Source organism: Astyanax mexicanus, chromosome 8, assembly GCF_023375975.1.
Source record: "Astyanax mexicanus isolate ESR-SI-001 chromosome 8, AstMex3_surface, whole genome shotgun sequence".
Taxonomy (NCBI): domain Eukaryota; kingdom Metazoa; phylum Chordata; class Actinopteri; order Characiformes; family Acestrorhamphidae; genus Astyanax; species Astyanax mexicanus.
The window spans coordinates 52,840,563-52,854,736 of NC_064415.1; the positions used below are offsets into that span (position 1 = coordinate 52,840,563).

Below are 14,174 nucleotides of genomic sequence, written 5' to 3' on the forward strand. Positions count from 1 at the left end.
TGTAAAAGTCTGTGGTTAGTTTTAAAAAAAATTCCGCCCTCTTCCAATTGTTTAATTTTCTTAGGTTTAATCCAAAAAATGTATATGTAGCCTAGCTACCACTATTTAAAAGCAGCTTACGCTCAGGTAATTATCTGTTATATACAGTACAATAGTCTAGTTAGCAGCTAGCTCGCTAATGCTGTAAATTGTGCTAAGATTCCCTTTGTAGTTTTATATTTGACAAATGTTTTGTTTTTTTTATTTTGTTACTTTGTGGCTAAATAAGGGCCAAATGTTTAATTTTGTTTGTTATCAACCAAAAACGAAGTGTTGACCTATGACTATTAAAAAAAAAAAAGCTAGCACTCAGGTAGTTGCAGTCTAGCTAGCAGCTAGCTAGCTTATACCACTAAGTTGTGATAAGATACCCCTTTTAGTAGACCTGTCAGAATTATTACATTATCGACTTATCGAACAATAAATTAAATTAAACAATAATTCGATTTTACCATTATGATCATCCATTATGATTTTCTTAGCAAGAAGAGCACATTAGCATGGATTGAAAGAAGGTCAGATTTCTTTAAAAACAGCAATTTAATTTTATTTAATAAAATTACTGTTAGGGGATATTGTCAAAAATAATAATAATATTTGAATTTGGATCTCTTGATTTTCTTTTAAAAAAGTTTCTATTAAGAATTATGCAATTGTGTGTTTTTTTTTTTTTTTTTGCTATTTAATCATTACTTCAGCAGAATAAAATGGTCTTAAGATGCGAAATAATATTGATTATCGCAAAATAATATCTGGAACAATAAATTGTACACACAAAAATAGTTATCGTAACAGTGAAAGGCCTATATTTTAGTTGTGAGTTTGGTATTTGGTAAATGCAATTCCCAATTGGAAAACTAAGAACATTTTCATTCAGTGCATCCCTAACTATAAGCAGTCGGTTTTATCAATAGTACCCCAATAGTTTTGTGTGTAACCAGAACTAGAGCTTACAGACTGCAGCCTTCCAAAGCTTTGCCTTCCAAGCTGCTGCTGCTGCTGCTACCAGACTTCTGGAACTTCTGGAATATTGGAGCATCACTCCAAAGCTCTCCAAGGCATCCCAAGGTTGGTTTGCTTTCCCAAGCGCCAAGGTGCGACCCATTGACCTCCTTCACAGTCCAACACCAGCAGACTGAGGTCCTTCTACTCCTTTTCTACCATCAATAATTTAACGAAATCATACAGAAAGCAGGAAAATCTCAAAAAGAAACCGGAGGAACGGGAAGGAAACGAGTCGACTCCGAGTGTCCACCAGGTAGCCACGGCTCTCAGTGTAAACCTTCGCCCGCGGCGGCCTGGCAGCGGCGCTACAGTAGCTGCAACTCAGCCCGGTGCTCCCAGTGAGTCCGTGAGGGTGTGCATGCGCCAGGTCCTGCTCATTGGTACTGGAGGTAATTCTTCAGAGACTGGGGCAGAGGCAGTGTCTCGATCTGCTGCAGCCGGTCCCGGCCCAGGGCTAGCCGCGCCGCACGCCGGCACAGGTCCATTAGAGGCAAGGGTTCCGCTGGAAGAGAGGGATAAAAAGAGAGAAAAAGAGACATTAGATACTCGTTTAGCAACCTCCAGCATGGGTAAACGTAATGGCAGCAACCTGCAAACCAACAAACATATAGTTTTTTAATTGTGAAACAGAAAATATTGACTGAAATTGTTTATTATAGCTAGATAGCTAGCTAGCTGTCATGGTACAACAGTGTGCATTAACATAAATAAACTTTTCTCCACTTGAACACAGTGTTGAAACTACCTCCACCATGTTTAGGGGCTCTCACTGTGAGTTATTTATGTCTATAGTGTACTTATATAGGAGTGATTCTTGAGCTTTCAGACCTTTTCATTTAGATTTAATCACAGTTTTCATGATCTTGGCATCATGTTCTCCTCCACCAGTCTTACACACTGCTTTTTAATAACTTTATGCCACTTCTGGTTCAACAATTCAAGCAGTTCGGCTTGGTTTGATGGCTTGTGATCATCCAATTTCTTCTTAATTATATACTAGAGGTTTTCAATATATATATATACACAGCACAGCACACATCCCTCTCACTCTGCAGCGTGCGGAACTGTGTGTGGAAGTGTGTGTGTGTGTGAATGTGCCGGAATGTGCATGTGTCTCTCTGTGTCTTGCCGAACATTCCTTCTTGAATAATGGATGTTTTTTACCACTGAAGCCTGGTCCCATCAACAGCTCTCACACCGCCGCTTCCGCAGCCACACTGTCGCTACCCATCTGCCCAGACGGCGAGAACCAGCCCCCGTCCACTCCGAGTGCCAGCGACACACAGCCAACCGGCACAAACTGCCAGCAATCTGACCGAGACATACCAACAATCCTTTAGATCAGGGGTGTCCAAACTACGGCCCGCGGGCCATTTGCGGCCCGTTTCCTTTATTGGAGCGGCCCAGAAAATAAAATGCTTTAGAAATAAAATGAAAGTTGGCCCGCTGTTAAGCAGGTTTTTATAATGTGAGATTAAAAGTTTGAACGCTAGGTGTCAGAAACGGGCCAAAGAGTCTAAAAGCGGAGAGGGTGCGCATTTCTAGCGCAGAAAAACGGGGCAAAGAGTCTAAAAGCGGAGAGGGTGCGCATTTCTAACGCAGAAAAACAGGCCAAAGAGTCTAAAAGTTGCTGTAATTAAGGAGTTTAATATTAAGAGACATCATGAAATTAAACATCAATTTGAAAAATCTTAGTTTACACAACACTGTTAAAGATAAAGATAGTAAGTCAAGTAAAATGGTGTGTAAATGAAATAATCAGGAAAAAAGTATTATTTAAATTAGTATATTTCATTATTTTGTTTATTACAGAGTGTGGCCCGTGACTTCAAATATATTTCTCCTTCTGGCCCCCAACAAAAAAAGTTTGGACACCCCTGCTTTAGATCCTTATCAATGGCATGGTAAATATTCTAGTCTTCAGTTTAATAGGTTTCATAGGTTTTAGCATATTAGCTTGTGAATAGTGTTACATTCATATTAAATACAGTATACATAATGATGTATATTTACTAGGCATGTATTTAATTTGAAATCTGTAATGCGTTACTCTTTTTTTCCGAAAATGAATTATGCCACCAAGTTTGAACCCAATTTCCGCCATAATCTGCCCTGCCCCCATCTAATGCGCATTTTTTTCCCTGTGTCTGGTCCCAAACAAACTCTGGAGCAATTCGCTTGTGGTAAAAATATGATATAGTCTCGATCCAACCAAATCTGTCAAATATGCTTCAGTTTCAGCTGATACACTGTATTAGCCAAATACAGTAATATTCTACAATAAACAAATGCTGTCTTTGCTGCTCCATGCTGTTTACACGTGCCATAATGTGCAGCGTTCAGTGCGCACAGCCGTGCTGCACATCCCATTGAAAACACTGCATGTGTTTATTTTATTGCTAGATCGGTTGTTGTGTTGTTTCAGGTGGTTGATGTGGTTTAATGTAGTCTGTTGGGTTTATTAGTGCATATAGAAGATACTATTTCTCTATTGTACAGTATTTTACATGGTTGTTAAGGTGTTGCTAAGTGGATTCAATGGTTTTACTAAGGTGTTTTTTGTTGATTGCTTGGGGGGGTTCTTATCATGGCATTTCATGTGATGGCTATAAATGCTGTGTTGGTAGCTATAATACTTTTATAATATAATTTCATTTGGTTTCTATGATGTTTCAAGTGGTTGTTGTGGTATCCTATCAAGCCTTTTAGGTGTGTCTAGTCTATTTGTATCAACAGCACATAACACAGGAATCTATATATAGAGGAGTCATACTTTAATACTGCATAAACATGCCCTGGAGGACCAGTAGGTCCAGTAAACTGGGCCCCAGCAGTCCTGATTCACTATTGGCCACCTTAGCATGTTTGGGGGAGGCGTGTCCTGTGAGCTGAGGGTGCAGTTATTAGACGGGGTGTTTATATGGATGTAACACAGGCATGCCGGCAGCCGCTGAGAAACACCGAGCAGCAGGATGACACCAGTGACTGATGGACCAGTCAAGGTGTGCCACAGTCTCTGAGCCCATCATCACTTACCACCTACATCCTCTCATAAACACACACACTCACACACACAATATAACACACTGAAAACCCATTCATACACACTCACAAACACACACACACACACCCTCATGCACATACTCTGTTTGTCTGCTAGGCTCAAGGCTGGCTTATCAGATTAAGAGAGACACCAGTATCTGCTGTATCTGAGGAGGGAAGGAGGGGGTGTGGTTAAGCCCTTGTATATATCTATATAACCCAGAGTACATCCTATATACTGCACATATATACCAGAGCTAGGGTTTGTTTACTCAACTATATTGACAGTATGTATTCATATATTTGCATTATAATTGTATAATTGTCTTGCATGTGTCTATATGTAAATACAGTTTATGAATATGCATATGCATACATGTATAAATATACAGCTCTGAAAAAGTAAAATAGAAGACCAATGATTTTTTTTTTAATTTACCAAATTGAAAACCTCTGAAATATAATCATAAAACATATGGATGATCACAAGCCATCAAACCATCAAGCTGAACTGCTTGGATTTTTGCTCCAGGAGTAAAGCAGCATAAAGTTATCCAAAAGCAGTGTGTAAGACTGGTGGAGGAGAACATGATGCCAAGATGCATGAAAACTATGATTAAAAAAAAGGCTTATTCCACCAAATATTGATTTCTGAACTCTTAAAACTTTATGAATATGAACTTGTTTTCTTTGCATTATTTTCTTTTTGTTATTTGAGTCATTTCTCATTTTATATATATTTTTATTTCTATTTTTTTTTTTTTCATTTTTTTTTCTCCCCAATTTACAAGGTTAATTACCCACCCCACTTATTAGGACTGTCAAAACTCTCTGTCAAGAATTCTACCAATGATGTATAGAGCTACTTTGATTTGGTTTGCTAATGGTGGAAAAATAGTCATTTCTTTGCATGGGCAAATATATGCCCCTATCAGTAGCATTGTAAGCCTGTTGGGGGCATCGGCTAAAAGTGCTCTATTTCAGAATGCTGGTGGTGAATAAGGGTGGGGTATTCAACAAAAGTTTGTACTTTTTATCATGTTTCAATTTAACACAAGTCCATTTCACATCAGATTTCCCCTTTAAGTTAAAAAACATATTTTGTACACTTTTCCTAAAAAAGGTACAAAAATAAATGTGTCACTCCACACAAGCACACACACACAAACACTTGTCCTTCTGCTCCCACTCCAGTGCGTATTCCCTGCAGCTACTCCATCATATTATGCCACCGCTTGCTTGTTTGCGACACCAAATCCAATTGATGTGATTTATAGAGAACAAATCGAATTACGAGACTCTGATATGTCAATTTGGCCCTATTGTACATGCCGCATGAGCCTGAGAGCAGAGCCGTGAAGAATGCTCATAAAATCCCCACACCTGGTGAATCACAAAGAATCTGCAGCCTCGACATACAGGGGTTGGACAATGAAACTGAAACACCTGGTTTTAGACCACAATAATTTATTGTCCCGACGGACAGTTCTGGTGGAAACTGGAGAGTTGAGGTTCTCATTCATTGAATTCTGCCGTGATTTGAGCAGCCGTGGTTTTATGTTTTTTTTTGGATACAATCCGGGTTAGCACCCGAACATCCCTTTCAGACAGCTTCCTCTTACAGCATCCACAGTTAATCCTGTTGGATGTGGTTGGTGCTTCTTGGTGGTATGCTGACATTACCCTGGATACCGTGGCTCTTGATACATCACAAAGACTTGCTGTCTTGGTCACAGATGCGCCAGCAAGACGTGCAGCAACAATTTGTCCTCTTTTGAACTCATAATGTTGTGTGCATTGCAATATTTTGAGCAGAACTGCGCAAAACTCTTACCCTGCTAATTGAACCAACCTTCACACTCTGCTCTTACTGGTGCAATAATGTGCAATTAATGAAGATTGACCACTAGGCTGCTCCAATTTAGCCATGAATCCTCCCACACTAAAATGACGACAGGTGTTTCAGTTTCATTGTCCAACCCCTGTACAGTCAGATCAACACACAACGCCAAGTGTAAGAAAATCTAAAAAAAATACAAGAGTCTCCTTGTAAGCCGAGCTAAAAATAGGCCCTGAGGAAAAAACACTAATGCTAATCAGGCTTCTGCTCCACAGGGAGCAGTCAAAGTTCCCTCAAACACAGATTGAAATAACATGCGTACGTGTGTGTGTGAACACACGCACCAATCAAAACCCTGTCACTCAAATATACTGTATATAAAGACTGAAGCTGGGACTAACTGTGCACAAAGGACTAAAAGTATAACATAAAAACTAAGAATAAGAAAAATACAACATTTTGCTGATGTTATTTAGTAGATTTTCTTATCAAAAAAAATATAAAAATGACAAAAATTTCAAACATGTGTATCTGGTTTAAGAAATCCTTATTTATACGTTTGTCCTGATCAAGTAATTTTGCCTCCCTGTCCAATCCGATCCCAGTGTTTTTTTATTTTTTTTTAATGCTCAGTATCAGATAGGCCTGTCACGAATTGTACAATCAATATTTGACTAAAACCACAATTATATACTTAGCTGTATATTAAAAGTTTTCTTTCTTCCCCTAAAATCCATAAATCCATCCCTAACATACTCAGGGCTATATCTTTATAACTAAGGCTGTATCCCTGAAAACATTTTGTATTTTGAGTTTTAGAGCCGTAAAATTGACTATGGTAGAAGGTAGGTAGCATTCTCTGCTGCAGTGCTGTTAGCCAATCAGAGGCGATATGTTTATATGTATGAATATTCATGAGCGGGAGCCAAAATCCTGTTTTCCTTCGACTCACATGGCATTCATTCATACTAGAGACCACAACTAGAAACTTAAAATTAATGAAAAAAAAATATGATAGAATGAAACCTTTAATGTATACTAGTATAAATGGTATGTTGACTGTTTTGGTGTGTTTTTTCTTCGTTTTTGATGCTCAGAGCAGCCTATGCCTTTCAGTATTTTGATCAGGACACACAAAGAAAACTATATACAAAAATGTAAACTTTTTTGACTAAATAAATTATTAAAAATGTTTAGTGCAAAATAACTACTCCAGTAAAAATGTGCGAGTAAAATAAAAAAAGTAGTGCGCACACCATACCTAGCTTTAGTTTGAGTAAAGCAGGTAGTTTCACACTTTTTCTGTGGACACTTTTGAGTCTGATATTTACTGATATTATTTGGTTTGATTGAAACATCATATAAATATGTTTGAAGCACCAAAGGTAATTAATATTGGTTGGGGAAGGAGATTTATTTTCACTTTTTTAGGTGTTTTTCTCAATGGGTTTCTTGTAGATTTAGCTTTGCCACACTGGGATGTGATCACTGATCACAGATGCAAAAGTTCCACCCTTTCTAACCATATATGGATTATGTTTATGTGTGAAGGGATTTCTGAGTAATTAAGCTGAGAACACAAGGTGCGATTTTGGACGGAAAATGAAAATCCGTCCATAGGGTCCTAAGGGTTAAAGGATGGGCCGGTAGAGTAAAGGACAAACTGACACGACACGCTCTCTATCTCCTTAATTGTATCCCCTGTCCCTCTATTAGCCTCCAAATGAATTGGCTTTACGGCTAAAAGAGAAAAAAAGAGAGGGAGGAAAGGAGAACCAGAGAAAGAGAGAATGAGGGCGGCACGGATTTCTAAGTATTATTACAGTTTCAGAAGCTATTTCTAGAGGCTCGCTGTCATGCAGTGGGAGTTGCACTGTAAATATCAAAGCTGGGCATTTTTCGAAATCCAATTAATTCAGCAAAGCCTAAGTTGCCAGACTGCCTCGTGTTTTGGGGTGGGGAAAGTCTCAGTGGGTGCTCATAATGGCGGACGCCAGAGGGGCGGGCCTGAGGAGGGGAGGGAAGATTGCAGAAAGTTCTGGAAGAAGTTGAGAGGAGATGAAGCTGAGCTGGGGAGCCGTCAAACTTGGCCACTTTAATCCTCCGAAAGTGAGTCATGTCACTCTGCTGATTTTACAAATCATACTAGGGATGCACTGAATATTTGGCAACTAGAAACATTGTAGGTATCCAGCTGAATAAGAGAACTGACCAAATAATTTCAACAGATCAATGACTCTATGACTTTTTTTTAGGTCATATTACAATGTGTGCTCTAGGTCTTCTTTTATCAGCGAATTCCAGGACAAAACAAAATTAAGACAAAAACAGAGACATTGCATAACTAAAAACAGGCTTCCAGACTAGTAGCTCTCCAGCCCAGAGGGTTGTTGAACCCAATTGCAGAACAGTTGATCTCAAAGCAGGTAAACCCAAGGAGAAAGAAAATGAATAAATAAATAAATAAATAAATAAATTAACACACCGCTCCTCACGAGGATCAAACCTGTGTCATCAGGGTCGCGCTTCAATACACTACTGCTGCCCTGGCTAGTGAATTGGGACATGGCCGGGGAAAAAAAAACAACATTATATGGAGATAGGGAGCCCAAGAATGAGCGGAAAAACGAAAACAGACGGAAAATAAAGTCACGCCAAGCGCAACAGAGAGACAGGGAAGGGATGTAAACAAAAACTAGCCAGAGAAGCATTTTATTTATTTTTCATTATCGTTCATCAAAGTTTAAAGTACCTAACAGGTTAGATGTACTCTGCGTATTGTTGACCCCTGGATTAGAGTTAAAAAAAATTATTATATGATACAAAACAACAGAATTTGGTTGATGTTGTATTACTGCCATTTTAATTAATAGCACTAAAATAGCAAAAGTGTTTAAAATGTACTCCTGAGATATCAATGATGCATCACCCTCAGATCCCAACAAATAATCGGTTTATTAACTTTTTGGTGACTAAAAAGTCCTAAATCCCTCAGTGTGAAAAGTGTTGTAATTGTACGGAAAGTTAAGTTGCCACTAGCTACAGCCAATGAGTGTGTAAGACACAGTGTGAGGACAAAGCCCAGGATAGAGTCACGTGTCTCTCACACGTGGCACAGCTTCAGTTCTTGCATTTTTGTTTTTGTGACAAATTGTGTCTCTAAAGACACGTGGCACGTGTTCCTCTTGCTGAAAGATCTTATGATTCGTGATTCTGTCATTGATAGGGGTGTAGTCTGCAAACCCTTATCACTAAATGATTCATGATAACAAGACAAGAACTTGTATTGTGAAGCTACTGTTTGGCTCTATCTACTCTATCTCTATGAGATGTAGATAATGATGCTCTGTCTGGTAAGGAAAAAGTTCATGGTGGCCATGTGTTTTTTTTTTTTTTCATGACTATTTACATTGTAGATTCTCACTGAAGCATCAAAACTATGAATGAACCATCTGGAGTTTTATGTACTTAATAAAAAATGAGCTGAGCCTCCACAATCACGGGACCTGAACCCAATCCAGATGGTTTGGGGTGAGCTGGAGCACAGAGTGAAGAAGGCAAAGGGGCAACAAGTGCTAATAAACACCTCTGGGAACTCCTTCCTTCAAGACTGTTGGAAAACCATCATTTCAGGTGACCACCTCTTGAAATAACTAAAAATAAACAAATGTTCTAGTTTCTTTAAAATAGCCACCCTTTGCTCTGATTACTGCTTTGCAAATGATGCTTTGCATCATTCTCTCAATGAGCTTCTCAAGAGGTAGAGTCACCTGAAATGGTGGTTTTCCAACAGTCTTGAAGGAAGGAGTTCCCAGAGGTGTTTATTAGCACTGGTTGGCCCCCTTTGTCTCCTTCACTCTGTGCTCCAGCTCACCCCAAACCTCAAATCTGGATTGGGTTCAGGTCCGGTGACTGTGGAGGTTCAGCTCATTTTTTGTAAAGTACATAAAAACTCCACATGTGTTCATTCATAGTTTTGATGCCTTCAGTGAGAATCTACAATGTTAATAGTCATGAAAATAAAGAAAACGAATTGAATGAGAAGCTGTGTCCAAACTTTTGGCCTGTGCTGTTGGTTTATGGAACACTGCACTGGGCAGCCAACCTACCTTCAGCCAATAAACTGTTTGGCTAGCAAAAAGGTATCATGGCTGGCCAGTGGAACCAATTGGTTACCAAGATGCTACACATAAGGTTCTGCCCTCAGAGCAGCCAACCTAGCATCATCTGGGGTCGTTGCTTTTGCTTTTGCATTATCGATGAAGACTTTATGAAAGGGGACTTGATGAGGGAGGATGCTCGGGGATGATGACACTCGATGGTGAATTATTCACTTGGCTGAGTCAGGTATAACAATCCCCGCTAATTACCATCGTGATTACATGCGCTGCCCGTGACGAGGGTGACTCACAAAGCGCACGCTTGTTAGCGGTGATTGAATTATGTAAGCGGGGGTTTCATTGCAATTGGCCAGGTCAAGGATTTAACCGAACCCAGCTCTACAAATCAAATCGGGATTGAGGAACGGAGCCCTGGAGGGAAACAGAATTAAGTGCATTTATATATCTATATATATACATATGTGTGTGTGTATAATGGTAAGCCAAATTGGTGTTTTTTCAAAGGCATCAAGCTAAATCCATGGGCTTGTGTGTGAGCGAGTGATAAAGCCTACCCAGTGGACCCTTTAGGTTTTTTTTTCTAATGAGCTGTAGCAACAGAAGTGAGAGGCAGACAGAGATCTCAGTCAGTTTCCAGCAATCAAATCTTCAGGAGCCTAAAATGAAGCAAGCTGGCAAGTCTTCATGCTGAGCAAGCAAATGGAAGCCATGCCAAGAAACGGGAAAGCCCAACCGGCTCGCGCCAAGGTCACGCTGACTAGCACGGCATGCACGTTCTGCTCGCCCATCTCCTTCGCCATCAATTTCACTGTATAAAACCATCCATCCATATCTTCCCCCAGGCCGTTATTACCTTTCAAAGACGTTGACCTTGAACTCAACTCATTCCCTATACTTGGATGCAGCCCATGCTCTGCTTAAGTGTCTGGATGGACCAAGCTGATAACTGTCATGGCTCAACGCAAACCTCTCAATATAATGCTCTGCACTATATGCTTGTGCTGAATTACAGTAACTTCCTGTTAAGCTAACTGTTAAGCTAACACTGACAAAAAGGCTTAAAATGAGCTAGAAAAAGAATAGTCTTTCAATTGCTTATGTTTTTGGTTCTGAAAACTGTGAGGGTATACAATGTCCTTGCTTCACCTCCACAAGTCTAATTTACCAATGATTCAGATTAATGCCTGCTCACACACTTTACAGTACATAAAAAATGGTAACTTGCTCTTACAGCCAACAACAATGTGGCCAAGCTTGCAACTATTACGTACAGTAATAGTTCAGGTACCACTGAATACAAAATGTAAGGTAGGACTGGTAGGCAAGACTGCACACTGATTGAGAGTTAAGGGTGGGTGGACACGCCCATTATGCGTGCGAAGGGTAATTTGGTAGAATGATAGGTAGATTTTATTCTATAGTTTTTGGGTAACACTTTACAATAAGGGTCACAAATAACAGTACTTATGACAGTAAAAAAAAAACATTGTTAAATAGTTAAGTAATGGCTGAATTAATGATAAATTAGTACTAAATTAGTACTTAAGACATTATTAAACATACTAAATGTTAATATTTCATAATGTTATAAATAGTAATAAATTGAGACATTAATTACACTATTTTTAAGGGTTAAAAATGTCTTAACTTATGTCAATTAATAATTAATAAATAGTAGAGACATTCTGTAGTAGCTACTGATAAATAATGTTCCCTCATTGTAAAGTGTTAGTGTTTTTTGTGATGTTACCAATATCTTGTTTTTTAGCTAAAGGACTCGTAACTAAGTAGGTGTAGTTTACTCAGGTCTCTGTGTAGTTTGACAGTATATTTGTTTATTTGAGTTAATACTGAAACATTTATTTATGTCAAATAATTTAAATAGGAATGAATTAAAATGACACTTTTAAGAGACACTGTGTGGCTATACTCTGGCTGTACTATAAGACGTTGAAATGATGCCACAGTTCTCTTGTTCTTCAAAAAAATGGTCCGTCTGAAAGGTCAGCCATGCCGCAGTATCATCCCTCAGCAGCTCCTGTTCCCTCTGCCTCCCCAGAGGCTTTGAATTAGAACACAGATCCATGTACACGGAGGTCGACGTATCTCCGACCTCTGGCGTTCCGATACGCTTCCCTTCCGTAGGTAAATTACACCTGAAGATGCCTCATGGTTGAGCATCTGCGTTTCAATTAGTGTGGGCATCCAGACTGAGTTGACTAGATCAATTGGTTCAACACATTTGGCAGCGTTTTCTACCGCTGGCCCTCGGGTTTAAATCAGTCCACAGGAAATAGAAGATCCTTGTCCGTGGCAGAACGTATCGGCATTCTTCACTACGCTATTAGAGGCTCAAATGAATCCAATGAATCTATATCGTAGTAGAAGTAGTACTCAACACGGATGACAGCACCGGTTCTGCTCCAGAAAACCACATTTCTAGCAATTACCCGAGCACATTTATCCTCATCATCTTCTGAGTCATGTTTCTAATCATTCCGATCGTTCCTCAAGAGCCCTGGAGCCGGTCAATAAGTAATGGACACTCTACTAAAAACTAAAACCCTCTGCAGATGGCTCTAATATCCAGTATCCAGCCGTTGGCGATAAGATGTTAGATAGCTCTGTACAAAATACAATATCCTTCCTGTGCTCTTTAAGGCTACGTTCTCAAAACAGGTCAAAATAAAGTTTATTTTAGGCTATTTATTTTCCCATTTTCTCCCCAATTTACACAGTCAATTACCCAACCCACTCATTAGGACTCCGCCCTATTACTAGTGATTCCCAACACCAGGAGGGTAAAGACTAGCACATGCCTCCTCCGATACATGTGAAGTCAGCCAGCGCCTCTTTTCGAACTGCTGCTCGGAGGAAAGCGCAGCAACTCGGTTCTGATACATCAGCTCACAGATGCCTCGTGCTGATCGACATCACCCTTTGGAGTGATGAGGGGAAAGAGCTGCATCTACTGTGCCCACCCAGAGAGAGCAAGGACAATTTTGCTCTTTCAGGGCTTCGGTAGCTGATGGCAAGCTACATGAACAGGATTTGAACCGGCGAACTCCTGATTATAGTGGCAGCGAGAAAGATGTGAGAGTATGTAAGTGAAACAAATGAGAAAATAAGCGATGCTTCACATGAAGTTTCATTTTTATTCCTGTCAGAATTAAAGGAGCTACAGTATGTATTAAGTAGTTCTAATGACTGACAGGTGTGTCAGAGTTAGTTATGAGATTTAATCCATTTAAAAAGGAAATCTACCTTCTGAACTCAACAGTAGTGTTGTTGTATGTGTGAATATTGCTAAATAAAACCATTAATATGTCACCAGACCTTTTGGAAAAAAAAAACATCCCTACCTCCTTTCTAAAAGTCTATTTTCCAACTGCATGAGAAAGTTTTAATGCATTGCAGTTTTCAGTACATTTCCAGCATTACTTTTACATTTGACATTTACACTACAGAATATGGTAACTTGCTTTAATAACCTACAACACCATGGCCAGGCAAACAACCATTATATGCCCAAAGCCAAAGTCGGACTCTACCACAGATTTATACACTGAGATATTGTGAAACCCAGGACACCCATCAACCTCTTCTTCTCTCAGTCCTCCTGCCTCGGGTGAGGCTTGTCCCTTACTCCAAAGGCGTTGGTGTTAAGACGAGCTGGAGCAAGGCAGGACAGCTGGAGGGAGGCAGAGAGAAAGTGCAGGGACTTTCGGAGGCGAGGTAAACAGCTTTGTCATGAGGACAGAGTGTCTGCAGAGGACCAGGCGGCTGCGGGGGGGGTGGGGGGGGGGGGGGTAGTACTGGGAATGGATCTCTAATGGAGAGATTCATCACAGAGCCAAGCCTAAATCTGGTGGATTGGTCCCATCTGATGTCTCTAAGTGTCTCAGTGGCTGTTTGTGTTTGGACACAATAAAGAGGATGGATATACTGTAATAATGGTTTCCAAAAAACAAAAAACGACAACCTGTTATAGGATGAGATGGGTAAAGAAAGTCTTGACCAGGTCTTAACCAAGATTAATGTGTTAGTTACACTGTAGATACTGTATTATGTCTGGTTATATCATGTCTTCATCAACTACAGTGGGGAAAATAAGTATATGAGAAGAA

General features: G+C 39.7%; 1 protein-coding gene across 2 annotated transcripts in view; it reads right to left on the reverse strand.

Moving 5' to 3' along the window:
• Positions 1-229: 229 nt before the first annotated feature.
• spsb4a (splA/ryanodine receptor domain and SOCS box containing 4a) overlaps positions 230-14,174 on the reverse strand; it is a 77,207-nt gene continuing 63,262 nt past the window's right edge. For both annotated transcript variants that reach the window (XM_007228671.4, XM_049482203.1), the window contains one exon: positions 230-1,546. In XM_007228671.4, the coding sequence (XP_007228733.1) occupies positions 1,419-1,546 (128 nt within the window). In that variant the 3' untranslated portion in view covers positions 230-1,418. The remainder of the gene's footprint in view (positions 1,547-14,174) is intronic.